Source organism: Danio rerio, chromosome 5, assembly GCF_052040795.2.
Source record: "Danio rerio strain M-AB ecotype USA chromosome 5, GRCz13ab, whole genome shotgun sequence".
Classification (NCBI taxonomy): domain Eukaryota; kingdom Metazoa; phylum Chordata; class Actinopteri; order Cypriniformes; family Danionidae; genus Danio; species Danio rerio.
In genome coordinates this window covers 22,974,858-22,993,557 of record NC_141025.1, presented here as the reverse complement: position 1 = coordinate 22,993,557, position 18,700 = coordinate 22,974,858, and the positions used below count along the sequence as shown (strand labels likewise).

Genomic DNA, 18,700 nt, shown 5'->3' with positions numbered 1-18,700 from the left:
CACACTAAACTGAACTAAACTAAACTTCAACTCTGAAAACTGAACTGACACTGTTTACAATTTACTAGAACTTCTATGTTCAGCTGCTTTTACACAATCTACATTGTAGATTGTAAAAATAAAGATCAATTAAATTGAATTGAATAAAATGTTTAATATATAAATGTTTAAGCACAGTGAAATTAAAACTGGGAAAAGATACTGGGAAATGAAGCATAAAATTCAGCTCTACTTATTGGCACCTTAGTTTCCGCTGCTGTATGATCTGCGTTAGATATTGTGACAATGTTCTGCTGCGACTGTGTTCTTTACTTGGTTCCTTGTCTGTAAATCACTTGCAAAACTTTCCAATCTGATCAGCACTTTTAAGGGAATGCACTAATTGGCTAATTTGAGTAAATTTGGTCCAAATCAGCATAATCTATAACAGACAGAATCAGCATGAAATGTTTCCCATAACATACATCAACACAATAGAAACAAATGTTAACAGTAAAATTAAACATCTACAGAGTAAAATATAGCATTGCTCAGAAAATATGTTCTCATGAGAGTCAGATGAAGAAAATATTGAAGTCATGTTGTGAGTGCAAATGTGAGTGCAGGTTGTGACTTTGCTAAAAACCATCTCAGATATGTGAGATATCTTCAGTAAAGATTTATTAAATCGATTAAAATAGACTAAAAATATCTTTGCAGTGTTTAAAAAGGTTTTAGTTTTTATGGAATTCTGAACTATCACACCTATGGACCCTTTTCACTAGACTTATTACCCATTTAACGCTCATCATAATCTTAAAATCCTTCAAAATTTTTAATATTTGAGTAAAAAAAAATGTATAAAGATTTATATGCATTGATGCATGTATTATATTATTTTTTGTCAAATTACAAAAAAACGGATTACCGCATAGGTGATGTGTTTCCAATGCATAGGCTGTAAAAAATGTGGACGTAGTATCCACCCATAGGTTTCTGAAAAGTGCAAATGAAGCTACAAGTGGGTGTGGCCAATCCGACCCATTTTGCTTGTGTCATCGCTCCAACTGGGGGTAACCAAATAAGGGCAAAGAGGTGGAGCGTGAGTGGAGCAACAGAGGCCTGCTATCATTTTGCTTAGACAGGCTTTTCTATGGGAGAAATGCTAAATTCCTCACTACCTGCAACTCGTTTGTGTTGTGACCCCCATGCTCTTGGTTGTACACTATATCAATAAAGCGTTTAGTCTTTTAAAAACACTGCTGTAATACATTGAGCCGCTACGTTTAAGATGACTGTTCTATAGCCTACAGCTAATCAATCTGTCAGATTCTGGAATGCTTTACAGGCCTAAAGAAAAATACATATGAGAAATGATCTTAAGTAAAGCAAACACATTTATAGAGATGGTATAAGTATATAATTTTCACTCATTTGGGAAACGGAGGCCACGTGAATGGTTTGTGAGCACAATTAAGTGCACACAGCATGCCATAGTATCTGATAACTGTAAGACATAATTCCAAAAAGCAACTGACTGTGTAAAGCCACATAAAACAAAACAAAAACATGTTGTATATGCTGAGTTCAGCGGCTAATCAGCCAGAATCAACTGAGGTGACGTGACTTCGAGCAGCGAGACCTTGCTGTCACTCATGTGGCCACGGCCTTAATTATGCAGACTTAATAAAACCTAATATAAATGAAATAGATGAGTTATAAAAATATTCACCCCCTCACAGTTGTCATGAAGAGTAATATTAGCTATATGAGCCAAATTTTTCTTTGTACCAGGCTGTAAACAACTTTTTTTCTGCTGTAAAGTTGGCCATTTTAACAGTGGGCTCAATAGAAATTTGCTCGATTTTGGAGCCAGGACTAGCGGGATTTTGATGAATTGCAGTTTCAGTTACTTCTGTATTTGCTTCATGAAGGGAGAGCAGGAGGTTGCCGCTTGTTCTAATGGAGGGTCTATAGGGCTGAGAGTTTTAAATTTGATGTTATTTTCTCCTCTGGCTTCTGTTATCAGTCTCACACTATCTTTTTTTTCCTTTTTCTGAAAGTCTTGATAACACCATTGTTGCATTTCTTTTCTTATTTTAGCAAATGAGATTGTAAAAATAAAAAAAATTGCTGTACTCTTCCATTCACTGTGCTTTACATTTACCCTACTATAACGACTTCTGTTGCAGAGAAACCCTGAATATGAAAAGGGTCCATTTTCAACTGGAATAACAATAAGAACTTCAAAAGCACCAAATCAGCGTATTATAATGAAATTTAAAGGCTCATGTGACACTAAACTCTTAAATGATGACTGCTGAAAATTCCTCTATGACATCCCATAAATGATTAATGCTAAAAAGTACTAAAAATAAAAAACAGTATGTGACTCTGGAGCACATCTTGTCTAAAATCTTATGTTGCATGGGTTTATTTTTGGAAATAGCCAAAAATACATTGTGTGGGTCAGAATTATAGATTTTTTCTTGATGCCAAAAATCAAATGAATATTAAGTGATGTTTATATGAAGATATTTTGCACATTTCCAACTGTAAATGTATTTTGGACTATTAATATGTATTGCTAAGCACTTCATTTAGACATTTTAAAGATGATTTTCTTAATATTAGAATTTTTTTGAACACTCATATTCGAATAGTCTCAGCAAAATATCGTCCTGTCATATCAAAGCAAGCATCAACGGCAAGTTATTCAGCTTTCAGATTATGTATGAATCTCAATCTTATAACTGATTTTGTGGCCCAAGTTCACATATTGTCAATTTACTGTGGTAAATGTAGCTTTAAGCACACAACATTTTTAGTTTAAATCTGTGTTTATGTTTCAGGGGTATCTTCGCCAGTGTAAAAAGCGAAGAGACATGTTCAACGACGATCAGCTGAAAGTGATCTTCGGAAATATAGAAGACATTTACAGATTCCAGCTAAGCTTTGTCAGAGACCTGGAGAAACAGTTCAACACAGAAGAACCTCATCTCAGTGAGATCGGACCCTGCTTTCTGGAACACGTCTGTATTTAAACACAAGACGAATCACACATTAAATCACTCTGTAGATATGTTGAGGAACTAATTGTTCCATCTCCTATGTTTTTTACGTGCAGCAAGATGGATTCTGGATCTACTCTGAATACTGTAACAATCACGTTGACGCCTGCATGGAGCTCACACGTCTGATGCGAGACGCACGATACCAGCACTTCTTTGAAGCGTGTCGATTGGTTCAGCAGATGATCGACATCGCCATCGACGGCTACTTGCTCACACCGGTTCAGAAAATCTGCAAATACCCTCTACAGCTGGCAGAGTTACTGAAATACACGGTACAAGAACACAGGTACGCTAACTCCTGGTGCTCCCACAAAATATATGACTGCGTAAACGATGAATTTTCAGCTGACATATCTGCTTTCCACTTATCATTTTGACAGGCCTCGTATTTTTTTCGCTCTTCTTCTTGGCTCATTCTTTTCCCTTTCTCTCCCAGTGATTATCGGTACGTGGCTGCTGCGCTAGCTGTAATGAGAAATGTCACTCAGCAAATCAACGAACGCAAACGAAGGCTTGAGAACATCGACAAAATTGCCCAATGGCAGGCCTCTGTGCTGGACTGGGAGGTGGGTGGCTGAAGCTTTTCATGCAAAGTTTATTAGTTGGGTGGAAAAGAGAGCAATGGAGTGGTCGAAGCTGAAAGATTGGTTATTATTATGAAAATTGAGCTGTACTGCATTCCCTAATGGTCAGTCGATTGGAATAATTACAGTTTTTGTCTTTGAAAGAAGTGTCTTGTTAAGAGGACTGATGGTCCTTTATTATTCATTATTGGGATGAGCCTTCAAAGACATTTAAAATCTTGATCATTAAAATACTTTGATTAGTAGTGTACTTATTCATTCATTCATTTTCTTTTCGGATTAGTCCCTTTAATCATCAGGGGTCACCACAGCGGAATGAACCACTAACTTAAAAAGCATTTTATGCAGTGGATGCCCTTTCAGCTGCAAGTACTGGGGAGCATCCATACACTCTCATTCACACACATACACTATGGATAATTTAGCTTATTCAATTCACCTATAGTGCAGGTCTTTGGACTGTGGGGGAAACCGGAGCACCCGGAGGAAACCCACACGAACACGAGGGGAACATGCAAACTCCACACAGAAATGCCAACTGACCCACCCAGGGCTCGAACCAGCAATCTTCTTGCAGTGAGACGACAGTGCTAACCACTGAGCCACTGTGTTGCCCAGTAGTATGCTTGATATTTGCTAATTCTAATGTTAATTTCCTTGTACAAAATTAGATTATTTTATAATTTTTATTCTCCTGCTCTCCCTCTTTTTCTGTACATAAGTGCTGTACCTATGTATCTCGATTGAGAATGGAGCTTGCAAACAAGCTGGTAGATTCTTTACCAAAATTTAAGGAAATATGGGGTTTTATTCATACATTCATTTTCTTGTCGGCTTAGTCTCTTTATTAATCCAGGGTCGCCACAGAATGAACCGGCAACTTATCCAGCAAGTTTTTACGCAGCGGATGCCCTTTCAGCCGCAACCCATCTCTGGGAAAAATATGGGGTTTTAATGAAATTTTATGAATGCTAAATAATGATGATGAGATTTTTTGTTTTTGAAAATCTTAATATTTAAGTATTATTTAAATAATAATTTCTATCTCTCTCTCTCTCTCTCTCTCTGTATATATATATATATATATATATATATATATATATATATATATATATATATATATATATATATATATATATATATATATATATATATATCAGCAATATCACATGAGTAGTGGTGCGATGGGGCTGTATATAGGCACTGGTGGAAGGCGTGCATCAGTGTTCCACCAGTGACAGTATACAGCCACATCGCACTGCTACTCGTGTGATGTTGCATTTATACAACAGTTCGACAGCATAATCGTCTACATAAAATAGAAAATCAAACATGTACAGTCTAAAAATCCTTTTGTATAAGGAACTACTTTCTTCCGCCATTCATTCACATCTGCAGCTGACGTCTGAACAGCAGAAACCATTGCTACTTCACAAACATCACTTTAGAGCTAGTATTTGAATATTTCTCTAGCATAATGTCTAAAGTGATGACAGAACACGTGATTTTGCTGACATTTTAAGATTATAAGGCTAAATCACAATAATTAACCATGAAAAAGCCAAAGCAGCGCAAACACTACCAGATTTCTGTTGTGTTTGTAATAAGGAAAAAGGCTAAAAACACATGTGGGCATTGGTTACTTTTACTAAACTAGTCTGCAGGAACGAAAACAGGAGACTCATTAGAAACAGATGGCCAACCAAAAAGTAACTTATAGTTATACAATAAGTGGCTAACACAAAATACATACATTTCTAATATGTGATTCCCATCTCACACTCAACACGCCACAATTACTATGGTGTAAATACAAAATAAAAAAATTTTTTTTTTTTGTTTGTTCAAACTGCTTATTTAAAATAAGCTGAAACAGCACAATTCTTGAGATTTCATTGGGACAACTTAATTTTTAATGTTCAATCCACATACAATTGTTAAAAGTGCTAAGTTAACTTAATCAATTTGTGTTGGGTCAACAGGAATGAATTGTGTGGAACCCTGCATTTTTTACAGTGCAGCACTGCAACATACAAAAAAAGATCGACTTAGAATGTCTTTCCCCAATTTTATAATGATTTGATCAGCTGTAGTTTGAAAATACGCTGATCTGTTTTCCTCTAAGGGCTTATTATACAGTCTCGTCACCATCTTGTGGGTGGACAATGCAGGCTGATGGTTGCCGATGCGCTGTATCTCAGATATTATAAATATTTAAAATAGGAACTTTCCTCATAAATAAAATGCATAGTTGCAAACAAAGTTTTACAAACAAAACAAACATTTCTTGAGTAAAAAAGCCTCAAAAGTACATTATGTTGTCCAACAGCTGCAGAATTTATCAAACTGTAGTGAGTTTATTATTGTGCTGTCACTCTATGTGGGCGGAGCAATACAGAAGGGTGAGGAGGCTGTAGGAGTGCTGATAATCAGATCTGAGAATCAGACAGAACTGTTGTATAAATATACATGTATACAAGTAAAATATATTTACACAAGCAACTTAATTTTATAAAAATTACACTAATAATAATAATTTTATTTTGGCATTCATGTACATTTAACTTAGAAATAGCATCCTTTCAATTTGACTTCAACCCATCTTATGGCAAAGTTTTGATGCATATTAATGACATGCAAGCTTTCAGCATAGATGCCTTATGTGGTCCAAGAGCTGCATACTGACCCAAGAACTTCTAGGAGTCTCACTGGTGTCAAATGTAGTGATTAATTTGTTATTGTGTGCAGGGTGAGGATATTCTGGACAGGAGCTCAGAGCTTGTGTACACCGGGGAGATGTCCTGGATTTATCAACCATATGGACGCAGCCAAACCAGAATCTTCTTCCTATTCGATCATCAGATGGTCCTCTGTAAGAAGGTGAGAGACCACCGACTGAGTTCAATTTACTTTATCTGGGACATATGGGTCTGGAAACAAAGTGTAGAGAACAGCCATGTTTACTGATTTTTTTGCCAACTCAAATCATGCCATTAAAAAGTATGTTGAGACAAGATAGACGCGTCCTCTTCCAGGCTGTTTCATAAAACGTCCTGTCGATTGGAATTTTCCTAATTAGTCAAATTGCCTTAATACTGGAAATGGGCATTTTCCATGTCTTTGCTGTATTATTATTATAGCGTCTTCACATTTTGTAAAGCTCAATGTTTTGCCACAATTCACCAGTCTCTAGTCTTGTCTCCAGTTCTTGGTATAATTCATTGTGATGAATCACTGAGTGATTTTTGTGTAGTATTTTTCATCATATTTATGGCCCTATGAATCTGGAGGTTCATAGTTACTCGTGTGTACTAAAAAACTAAGATATACTTAAAGGCATAGTACACCGCAAAAATAAAAAATCTGTCACCATTTACTCATCAATGTCAATGAATGTTTTTTTTTTCGAGCCATTGACTTCTATAGACGTGTATGTCCAATAGCGCCAACCTGATTTCACCAAGCAAGACATATTCCTGGATTAACATCTGTGTTAAGCCTATAACAACATTCCAATCAGCCAATCAGAATTAAGGGATAGGTTTACTGTTAAAGTTTAGGTTGAGTTTACCGTTAAGGTTAACTCTTAAGTTTAGGCTTACGGTTAGGTTTATGCATGTAGACATGAGTGTTATCCAACTATTATTCCCCTCTGATTTTGAGAATAATTTACAGTTATGGTTTGGTTTAGGGGTAGGGAATAGCTATGGAATATATTTTCCAAAAAAAAATTATGTTCCAGGATCAACATGGATGTCAATCCAGGTACTTGGCAAAATCATGTCGTCCATGTCAATGGCTGCAGGTTTCTACATTCTTCTGAATATAAAAGTTCAGAACCACTTGAGTGTGAGGAAATGGTGAGAAAATTTTTTATTTTTAGATGAACAATCCCAGCGGACATATTGATGTTTAAACCGTACGAAAAAACACTTCAAAAAGGCAAATCCAATTGATGTCCAAATTTTCTGGTCCATTTGACATCTACACATTGATGCTCTTTTGACCACCAAAACAATTTGACCACCAATGACACTAAACTTGTGCCATTTTATACACCCGGCACAATAATGCACAAGACATGTTTGGCATCATTTGTTGCTATTTTCAGACCAGCACAACCCTAATTTTCACGTTTTGCACCATGCTGATAAAATATCAAATACATTTGCACTACTTTGTTGACTCATGGGTGTGCTGGTCTAAAATAGAGGGGTGTTAAGATATATTGTTGGCGCTTTGCTATTTTGAAGAACTGAAAAAGACAGCCCCATTGACCATCTAAAAACTGGTCTAAAGTCCAGCGCAGAGACACTTTAGTTATGCAACAATGTGGGTTCAAATGCTGTACAGCAATACAAGTATCTTAACATACAGTATGAAAAAAGGATTAAAATGTTACAAAAATTATAATTTTCTACATACAAATAAAAACCACTGCCTTCATGCCTTCACTGCAAAAAATGCTTTTCTTACTTAGAATTTTTGTCTTGTTTCTAGTCCAATTATCTAAAAATTCTTATATCAAGAAGCCTTTTCTAGGCAAGCAAAACATATTGTCTTGTTTTCAGAAATAATATGCCAATATTAAATGAGTTTTCCCTTAAAACAAGCTAAATAATCTGCCAATGGGGTAAGCAAAATTATCTTGTTTTTCCTTTTGACGTAAGATTATTTTGCTTACCCCATTGGCAGATTATTTAACTTGTTTTAAGGAAAAACTCACTTAATTTTGGCATGTTATATCTCTTAAAACAAGAAAGTACATTTTGGTTGTCTAGAAAATTCAGCTTGATTTAAGAGTTTTTAGATATTTGGACTAAAAACAAGACAAATAAATCGCATTTTTTGCAGTGTTCTTCATGCATCCATGGCTTTTTTCAGTTAACTCGTGACAATTTGCATTTGTATATTATTATTAGCAGTACTGTTTATTTTATCCATGTTTAAATTTGTTTCAATAAAAACAAGTTTAGATTTGTCCACCTGTCAGGTTTGGATAGTATGCATCACCATATGTGGCATAAGAATAGGGTGTGTGTGTTTGGATATAAATAAGTTTTTTTTTTTACACACTTCATTATTATTGTTCATTTATTTGTTTGCTGGAAATTAGAACAGAATTTAGAAACAGTTTTGTAACAAATCTTTGTGCTTAACAAACTTAAAAATTAAATATGTAGGCTAATGAATGTCCTCAGTAGAGTGCGTAAAACATTGTTTTCTTATCCATAAATGTAAAGGAGTAAATTAAAGAGTAATAGTAAAGTTAGGAGAAAGTAAAGAGGTCGAATGTAGGAGACTCGTTCTTCAGTCCTCGTGCTGCAAATGGTCTGTTTAACTGTTTTCTCGCTAGTGAGGCACTTAGTTTTTCCACTAACAAAGTCTGCCATGTAAATAGCAAATGCGCCATGGCGCGACACAACTGACACTTAAAGTGAATGGGAGATGAGACTCTGATACGTTGGTCTGATTGATTAATGCAGGTTATGCTCAAAACACACCCATATTTCTTTAAAAGAATAAGGACAACCCTGTTAGACCATGTGCCAAAGTGCAGAGTGTATTTTTTCTGTCCTTAAAATAGCAAAAGTAGATTCGGACATGCCCTTAATTCTTTTGCGCCATGGCTTTAGTCTTTGCGCCTAGATCATTGAAATAGAGCCTCTTATTTTAATATATAACGTTTTATTCATCTAAAAACTTTAATTCCAAATTTACACTGAATTTTGTATCCCTACAATGCATGTACTGTAAAATACCTTGATGTCAAAACAGTGACAACAAAAACAAAATTAGGTGGCAATTTTATGTTGTTTGGAGTCAAAAATTTATTAAATGAATTCAAAACCGTAATGTTCTGAAATAAGTTACATTTTAAAATGATTATGATTATTTTTTTAAATAATTTTTGATGTCTCCTTTGACTTGTTTTTTGTATCATTTTAACATTTAGGTACCTGTTGGGATCCCTGTAAAAATATTGGGCTATGTAATATGTAACACTGTGCCGTGTTTTCTGCATGCATAGATAGATTTCAGCCTTTGAGGAAAGTTAGCAGGCAGCTGATGTTGTCCTTATCACATTGCACTCTGTATCTTTCACTTAGAAAGCAAAGATGCAGAACCAAACCAGACAGGCACAGAGAGGCAAATAACTGATTAAATTATGGTAGTGTAGTGCAACTGAGGGTTTGTGATTTGTATTCTAGCTGGAGGTAAGAAGCCGTTTGTGCTTCACTGTCCTCTAAACACCCTCAAGATCAAACCACGCAGCCCATTTTTAGCCTCTACACAAAGGTGCAAAAACAGCCCGCTTAAGCACCATCTGACAGTTCAGCAACATAAAAAAAGACAAAGACAACCAGTTCAGTATTGTAAAAAAAAAAAAAAAACACAAAGACAACCAGACTCAAATCCCTCAAACTATTAGTTTAGCAACTAATCAGTCAGATCAACACTTGTAGAGCATGCACACACCCAATTAGCAGCTTCACTATTTATATTCAGTTGTTCATTGGTTACAAAGTATTTCAACAGACATGCTGTCTCATGATGTATGTGTGTTATTTATGTATTTAGAAAGTAACATTTATGTAAGTATAACATCTAAATGTACAGAAATAAATATTGTAGTTTTATATGGCAATTTTTAATATACAAATATTCAAATGTTTTGGAATGGTAATTTTTTACTTATAGAGTATTCAGCATAATTGAGTACACCCCATGTTGAAAATGAAAATTTGTATCAGTTTCTTAGTGAATATAAGCAATGTATTTTTGTATATTTAAACATAAATAACCATTATTTAATCAGGATTATCTGATAAAAAAAAAGTTCAAAAGAACCAAATATTTGTTCAAAATAGACAGTGTATGTATGTATATATATACACACAATAATTTTTTGTTTATTCTTCAAAACCCTATTTTGAGGTAGTGTAAAATGTTATTATATCATCTAAATCATATTAAACAAAAGTGCTTCAGGGGCAGTTAATGTGTCTGTGCTCTTTGGGTAAGGGATTCATAAAGACAAACAATGAAATCATAAGTCTAAGGCATCTGAAAACCAAGTGTAAAAATGAAAAAAACCTTTATTAGCTTGGCCATAAACAACACCTCTGCGTTTAAGCATTATTTGCCTTCATCGGGGTAATGAGGTGCTGTTTTAAAGAATAGTCATGTTAATAAAGGCTTTAACATTTTTTCACTTACTTTTCGAGTGCAAAGAACTTATGATATTGTTGTTATTATATCTGTCACAATCATCAGTGATCCAGGCTTGTAGATCGCTGGGAATCATTCCCTTTCACTCACGATGACAAATCTGTCACAATATGGACTACAAATCCTGTCATCACCACACACCCACACCTGTTCCGGTTTTCCACTGACTTTGAAAGCAGCACAGACACACACTTGCTTAGTCTTGTTTATCTGTGAGCATTATGGTGCGTTTTTCCTTGTTTAGCCGCGCTGTGTTTTTACAATTTGCTTTGTCTGTTTGTTTTGATACATTGCTGCATTTACCGACTATTTGCTTTTTCTTTGACCCTGTTGTTCAGCGTCCTTCACATTACATGATCATATTTGTATATTTTTTAATATTATATCACTAGTGTGTATCACCTGCATCTTTTGGATCATGACTGATACTTTCCTTGTACTTTATTTCACAAGATATGTGCTTAACGTGTACTTGCCTAAGAAAGTACTGGTTTATATAAGGTAACTACAAGGGGTAAAGGATCAGGGGTAGATTTAGGGATAAAAACTAGTTTTCACCCAGTTTATAGTGACTATTATACTACATATTATAACATGTAAAACAGGACTGGGAAATAAAGTGCTACCATTGAATTCAATGAAACTTGTTGTTGGTGGAAAAGAAAGGAGGTGAAATATAAAAGTGATATATTACAGGTTTAGTGCTTTGAGAGAATAATCAATCAGTCAGTTTCATTCTCTTAGTAATTTGTCTGGGATACCAACTACAGACATACTAATAAGGCCTCTCCACCTCTCCACAGGATCTCATTCGCAGAGATATTCTCTACTATAAGGGGCGGATTGATTTGGATCGATACGAGGTCATTGATGCAATCGATGGCCGAGATGATGATTTTAACGTTAGTGTGAAGAACGCCTTCAAACTGGCCAACCGAGACACAGACGAGATCCATCTGTTCCTGCCCAAAAAGCTGGAGGAGAAAATCCGTTGGCTTCGGGCATTTCAAGAGGAAAGAAAGATGGTCCAGGAAGACGAAAAAATTGGTGAGAAATATCACAGCACAGTTCAGTCGTCATTCATCTTTGTGTAGTTTTTATTTTGTATGTGATTTATTTTTTTGGTCACACTTTACAATAAGGTTTCATTAGTTAATGTATTTACTAACAATGACTATTAATGAACAATACTTGAACAGCATTTACTAATCATAGTTCTGCATTTACTAATGCATTATTAAAATTTGAATTTATGCCTGTTAACATTAGTTAATGCACTGTGAGTTTAACATGAACTAATAATAAACAACTGTTTTCTATTTACTAGTGTTGACTACAATCTGTAATAAATGTATTGTTCATTGTTTTTTCATGTTAGTAAAAGCATTAACTAACAGTAACTAATACAACCTTATTGTAAACTGTTACCATTTATTTTGATGTATGTTGAAGAACATTTGGACCACTATTTGTATGCAGTGAACATACAATTTCATTCACCACTGAGCTAAATTTGTTCTGTTATTCACACCAAACTTTTTTTTAGGATTTGAAATCTCTCAGTATCAGAAAAGGCAAGCCGCACTGACCGTTAGGAGAGCTACCAAACAGAAAGGTATGAAATACTGAAGTGTTTGATGCTGATTGGTTGTTTCATTTTTAAAATTTTTTTTTGGTTATAGTGTTGCTATTAGGGCTGTGTAATGTCGACAAAAATCACCAACTAAAGCTGCAGTTACACTAGAGTTTGAGCTTGCTAAATTCTATCATACGGTGCTGCGAAATGGTGCGGGATTAAACAAGATGATTAGATGTTAAAAAGTGAGCGATTGCTCCATATTCTAAATTTTCATACAGAGAGGTCATGTTTCGATCCTCGATTTGTCTCACGGAATTGTTTGATGCTCCAAAGGGTCACCGAGTTCACCAAACTTGAACTTTGTAAAGCAACGACATGCAAAACTTTTTGTTTAAGCTTGCATTTCTGGTCTGCCGCATTCGCATGTGTATGAATGGAAGTCTATGGGGTGAAAATTATAGTGTAACCAAGGCTTTAATGTACAAACCAAGACAAACTAAAACAAAGTAAAACAAACCAGGAACACACGGACATCATGGGAGCAACTTAAATAACAGACAATGAGTGGGGCACACAAACTGAAATATATAGTCCTGGTGATCATTGGGAATGAGCTGCAGCTGTGAATGTGTGTGCGTGAGATAGAGTGTCTGGATGACGGTCAGCTGGAGCAGGTGTTGATTGGTGCTATGAATTCATGGTAGTTTATGTGGGGTGTGTAGTTCATGTGAATTTTTTACCAATGATCTCTGGATGCTGGATCGGGACAGTGACAGTAGCGCTCATGCTACTCTGACGGTTGGGTTAAGGTAGGGGGAGGTGTAGGCGATCGTCAACTACGTAGCAGACCTGGTCAACTACATCATCAAGCTGCGGGCTGCATTGAGGACTGTCTCCATTTCTCTCTAAAGCACGAAATAACATTAAGAGAGGGTATAAATAAAATTTCTATAGAAACGCTCAGGTTCGCGCTCACTCCAAACTTGGAAGCAAATAGTCAGATTTTCATTGAAGATTACCAAAAACAAATTAAGTAAACATATGTAAACATACATATATGTATATAGTTCTCAACATAATTGAGTACACCCTATTTTGAAAATGAATATTTGTATTCATTTCTCAGTGAATATGGGTATTATATATTGGTGAATTTAAACAAAACAGATTTATTAAAGGGATATATTTGTTCAAGTAATGTTTTAGTCACTGGACATCTATAAAAAATTGAAAGATAATACATTAAAATTAAATAATTGCAAACTATACAATTTCAAAAAAGTTAAAACAAAAATATTTTTTTATTTCTCTTGAGTTTTGATCTTTACGTTTTTTATTTAATATTTTTCTCTGACATAAATTTTAGTGTTCTAGATTTTGAACCGTTATTTTCTTAGATAAGCTCCAGATTTGGCTTCAGTACTGACTAAACTAATGTATATACACAATATAATATTGTAAAGCTTTAGAAAATATTAATTTAAATTAGAGATTTTTGCGGGGTGTTCTTATATATGCTGAGCACTGTATAAACATATTTTAATTTCAAGGAGACTTTAACCACAGAGAAGATTTGAGATTAATGTTTGTGTATTGTGTGTGTGTGTTTTCAGGTGTGGGCCGGTCGGTTCCACCAGCATACCCACCTCCAGTGGACCCAATGAACCCCGGGCAGTACCTCCTTCCTGACGGCTACGGGCAGGCAGACGGATACGAGTACGAGCCCAAACGCAGCACATCCCCCTTCTGGCAGAACTTCAGTCGGTTAGCACCCTTTAAAAAATAGACCACACATCCACCAGGGGTCAGATATTCTGCCTCTGTATACTTGGAAAAGCACTATTCTATTTAAGATACAACTGCGGGACTTGAGGACCGACGCAACACACAAACTACAGGAGAGAGGACGGACCTTGCTTTACCGGGGTTTACCAGGCGTATTTCTTTTACTGGGGTTACGGGGACACCTCGCCGGGCCGGCTGCACTGAATTCTGCACACCACATCACCATATTCATCCAAAAAGAAGATCTCACACGTACTCAAAACACATTTTATCCCTCAGCGCTCTCTTTTTAGAGAGGTTTTAAATTCTGAAACCAGACGTAAAACATAAGATCACCTATGATTTCCTCTTCTTCTCTTCACAAATTGACTGAAAGTGAGTTTTCACCTTTTTAAGCACTAAATCACCGTAAAGACTCTTGCTCTCTAGCGCCGCCCTGGTGTTCCTCCGTGCACTGTGACTATTTGGGGCATTCTCTTTCACCCAGTCTCTCTTTTTCCTCTCTCGATCTCATACTCCACATGTTTTCCCAACAGTTTTCGCAAGCTGGTCAAAGCTGAAGATTTTTTGTTTGTTTCTCCTGGACAACTTCTCCTCGGATGGAACCTGCTGCACTTTTTTGTTGATTTTGCATGAGTTTCAGTTCATTGCAGGTCTTTTTTATTTGTGTAATTCTCTTTGTACGGGTCTCTAAGAACAGTGGATCACAATCTGCAAATTTGTCACGAGTTGTTTCTATGAATCTACTGGGATCTACATTCAGAGAACCCACAATCAATCAACCAATCAATCAATTAGTTTTAGTTTACCTTGAATAAACTACAGACCAGAGAAAGCCAAAGGAGGATCTGCACCTCTGTAGCGTGTTTACACCAGAGCCTGGTTTTTCCTGAGGTCTCGATTTTGGCTTGATCATTAATTCCTCTCTCCCATCACCAACCTGACACATGACCGGATCAGGGGGGGAGGGAAAAAAGAGTAATAATACCACCTCTCAATCATGTTTTCATTTTCTAGGAGATGATATTCAGACCAGGTCGACTGTAATCCTGCTGCTCAACCTCGTAATGACGTGCCAATTCATCTCTAACATGCCAAAATTGTCTGGTTGCCAAATTTTCCTCTAACAGGTGCATTGGCATGAGTGAATGCCAACCCCATGAGCTGGTACCCCGCCATGTGACTTCTCAGGCGAAAATTAAGTCAGTGAAATTTGGTTATCGCTGCTAGGATTAGCATGACATAGCATTTCAGTTCTCTTTGGATTTCATTTGGTTGTTTTTGGTTCTCTCTCTCTCTATATATACAGTATATATATACATATATATATATATTTATTTTTTCCCAAAATAAAGGGACTTGTGCAAAATTTAATTTATGGTATATTCGGGTTTTGTCTGATAACTTTCAAAGGATAGTATTTAGTCCAATCACAATATTTAAAGTATTGCTATAAAACATTATTTATTCTATTATAGTGTGATGTTCTTTTTTTTCCATCTTGATCCTCTTTATATATTTTACAGCTTCTTCTGGAGTGCTAAAGACCCTTTCAGGGCATAAAAAATGTAAGAGGACAGTATGGAAGAAACACGTCACACATGTGTACTAAGTGCCACATGAAACTATTATTATGTTACAAAGGAAAATATGAGTTTAATATTTTTGATCGGTGATCTGATTGAAATAAGAACATTATATCATTATTTCATAATAAACTTCATTATGGAGAAAACAGAGTTAAACTGAATACGTGCTTCTTTTGTTCCTCTTTGATTGTTTTTTTTTTCAGGTTTGCTAAACATAACTTGTTTTATTTTGAAATTTAAACTACAACTTTAACAAATAAGAATGTACACTACCTGACAAAAAGTCTTAAGGACTCCAAGTTTTAGGAATAACAAATAATAACTTGACTTCTAGTTCATCATTTGGTATCAGAAGGGGCATATGTTAAAGGCAAAGGCCTCTAGATTATGCTTATTTTACCAAAATTAAATATGATCATGCCTTGAGTTTTAATTATTTAATTAGGACAATAAAGTCTGACTTTGCTTAGACAAAAGTCTTGTCACTTAACAGAAATAATGTTAAGTATAGAAATTAATAGTCATGGTGCAGTGGAAAAAGAATGAATGTTGTCTATATGACTCCTATGAGGACTGCATCCATACATCTCTGCAATGACCTTTTAAACAAGTGAATGGCAAAGAAAGCGTTCTTGCAGGACTCCCAGAGTTCATCAAGATCATCAAAGTTCAATGCCTCCTCCATCTTACCCCAGACATGCTCAAAAATGTTTATGTCTGATGACTGGGATGGCCAATCCTGAAGCACCTTGACCTTCTTTGCTTTCAGGAACTTTGATGTGGAGGCTGAATTATAAGATGGAGCACTATCCAGCTGAAGAATTTGCCCTCTCCTTTGGTTTGTAAAGTAATGGGCAGCACAAATGTCTTGATACCTCAGGCTCTTGATGTTGCCATCCTCTCTGCAGATCTCTCGCACTCCCCATACTGAATGTAACCCCAAACCATGACTTTTCCTTCACCAAACTTGACTGAATCTGTGAGAATCTTGATTCTTGTGGGTTCCAATAAGTCTCTGCTGAATTTATGATGATTGGGATGCAGTTCAATGAATGATTCATCTGATAAACCTTCTGCCACTTCTGTTCAATTGATCAACTAGAAGTCAAGTTATTATTTGTTGCTCTTAGAAATGGGATCGGCAACAAGACTTTTGTCAGGTAGTGTATGTTCAGAATAATAGGATATATGCAGATATGCAAAAAGGCTTAATTTTTCAGTAACCTGGGTGAAACGCTTCTGGTGAACTGTATGCTGCTGCAAAATCAACGATCTTCACTGCCTGATTGTTATATGATATAAAGTGGGTTTCAGAATGTACAAGAAGCACTCCATTAAATTACATTTTCAGCGCCATGTCTTTAAAATATGAACATTTATTTTATTAAAGTATTTTCAATAGAGTTTCTGTGCTAGCCTGCTGATAAGCTCGTGCATTTAAATAGATATTTATCTCGTTTTACGCTTGAACAACTAAATGAATGCTGAATTCTATTTAACTGGTTATAATTTAATTACATTACAACATCAATGCTATAAAAGAAACTGTAAAAAAATTGAGTCACACTCACCGTTTATCAATGTGAAAAAACTATGGTTAACGTGCTGCAATTAAAGAAAACACATGCAATTACAAAAAGCCAGCAAATTGAGACAAGATCTTCATTCGTTTGATAGCACACGAGCTGCATTTTCACACAATGCAAACAAATTAATAAAACGTGCTGCATTTTTCACACCACAACCAATTTACGAAAGCGTTCTGCATTTTCTGCAAATAGCATGTAATGGAAATGTTGCAAGAGGACTCTAAAACATGACGGACCAGGCTATTTAGGTTATGGTTTTTGGGCTAATAAAATGCAAAAAAACAACAACAATGGAATCAGGATGTTAAAATAAACAAATAAAAAGGCCCGTTTCCCAGATCGTTTGAGAAGTGTGAGTGCTCTGAATGGAGCTCAGGCGCGGTTCACTTGGGCTTTGGCGCGGTCCACTTGGGCTTTGGCGCGGTACACTTGTGTGTAAGTGCAAAACGCGCTTTAGCTCGAAACTGAAAGCGAGACATGACTTTTAGGGACTGTTTCATATGGATTAATTAATTATTCTTACTGTTCAGTGAACGCAAACTGTCGCAGTTTATTAAAGACGCAAACCGCTCACTGCATGACAGATGCGCACCTTCAGCAAACCTCCTATTTCCTGCAGCACGAGTACTCTATGGTTGTTTATGAGCGTCAAAAGTGGCTGATCTGTTCAGCAAAATATTTGACTGTGTGTCACTGCATATCAAACGATTTAAATGTTATAATAACTAAAGAAATCTCCACTGTGCTGAATCGAAAGCACTTACTAAACAGCGTAGTATGGATGATGACGTAATCGTGCCCAGGCCTAAATGTAATGTGAGTGCAGGCCGTCGGGGGAGATGGGAGAGGGGACAAGTGTGCTTTGGCCCGGTTCAAGGCAATTGTACATAGTGTGAGTACACCCTAACTGTGCATATACCCTATAGAAAACTGAAGTAAAAAAAAAGTGCTTGATTTTTTTATTTGGTTTATATCATTTAAATCAAAACCACATTGTCACCTCTTCATTGATTATTATGTAAAGATCGTTAAGTTGATATTTTGTCAAGCATTTTGTTTATCCAATTGGTGGAAAACTAAAGCCAAATATCTAAACAATTTGTGTTCCAAATTTGAAGATGATATCACAAAAATTAAGGTTCTTTTGAGATTTTGTTTTGATGTTGTACCAAAAATTTCCACTGGGTGACACTCAAACACCCCTTTAGAAAAATTTATCTAGTCACAAATGGGGTATATGAACACAGACTTTTGATTTCAGTTAGCCCGTCCCAGGGCTTCCGGTTAA

The 18,700-nt window shown here is 35.9% G+C and overlaps 1 protein-coding gene across 4 annotated transcripts in view; it reads left to right on the top strand.

Annotated features, from left to right (window-relative positions):
- The window catches only part of arhgef9a (Cdc42 guanine nucleotide exchange factor 9a), a 68,262-nt gene extending 52,289 nt beyond the window's left edge, over positions 1-15,973 (top strand). For all 4 annotated transcript variants that reach the window (XM_087253402.1, XM_087253403.1, XM_087253405.1 and 1 more), the window contains 7 exons: positions 2,832-3,011; positions 3,107-3,339; positions 3,490-3,619; positions 6,386-6,517; positions 11,674-11,917; positions 12,417-12,485; positions 14,063-15,973. In XM_087253402.1, coding sequence (XP_087109528.1) covers positions 2,832-3,011; positions 3,107-3,339; positions 3,490-3,619; positions 6,386-6,517; positions 11,674-11,917; positions 12,417-12,485; positions 14,063-14,235 — 1,161 coding nt within the window. In that variant the 3' untranslated portion in view covers positions 14,236-15,973. The remainder of the gene's footprint in view (positions 1-2,831; positions 3,012-3,106; positions 3,340-3,489; positions 3,620-6,385; positions 6,518-11,673; positions 11,918-12,416; positions 12,486-14,062) is intronic.
- Positions 15,974-18,700: the final 2,727 nt, after the last annotated feature.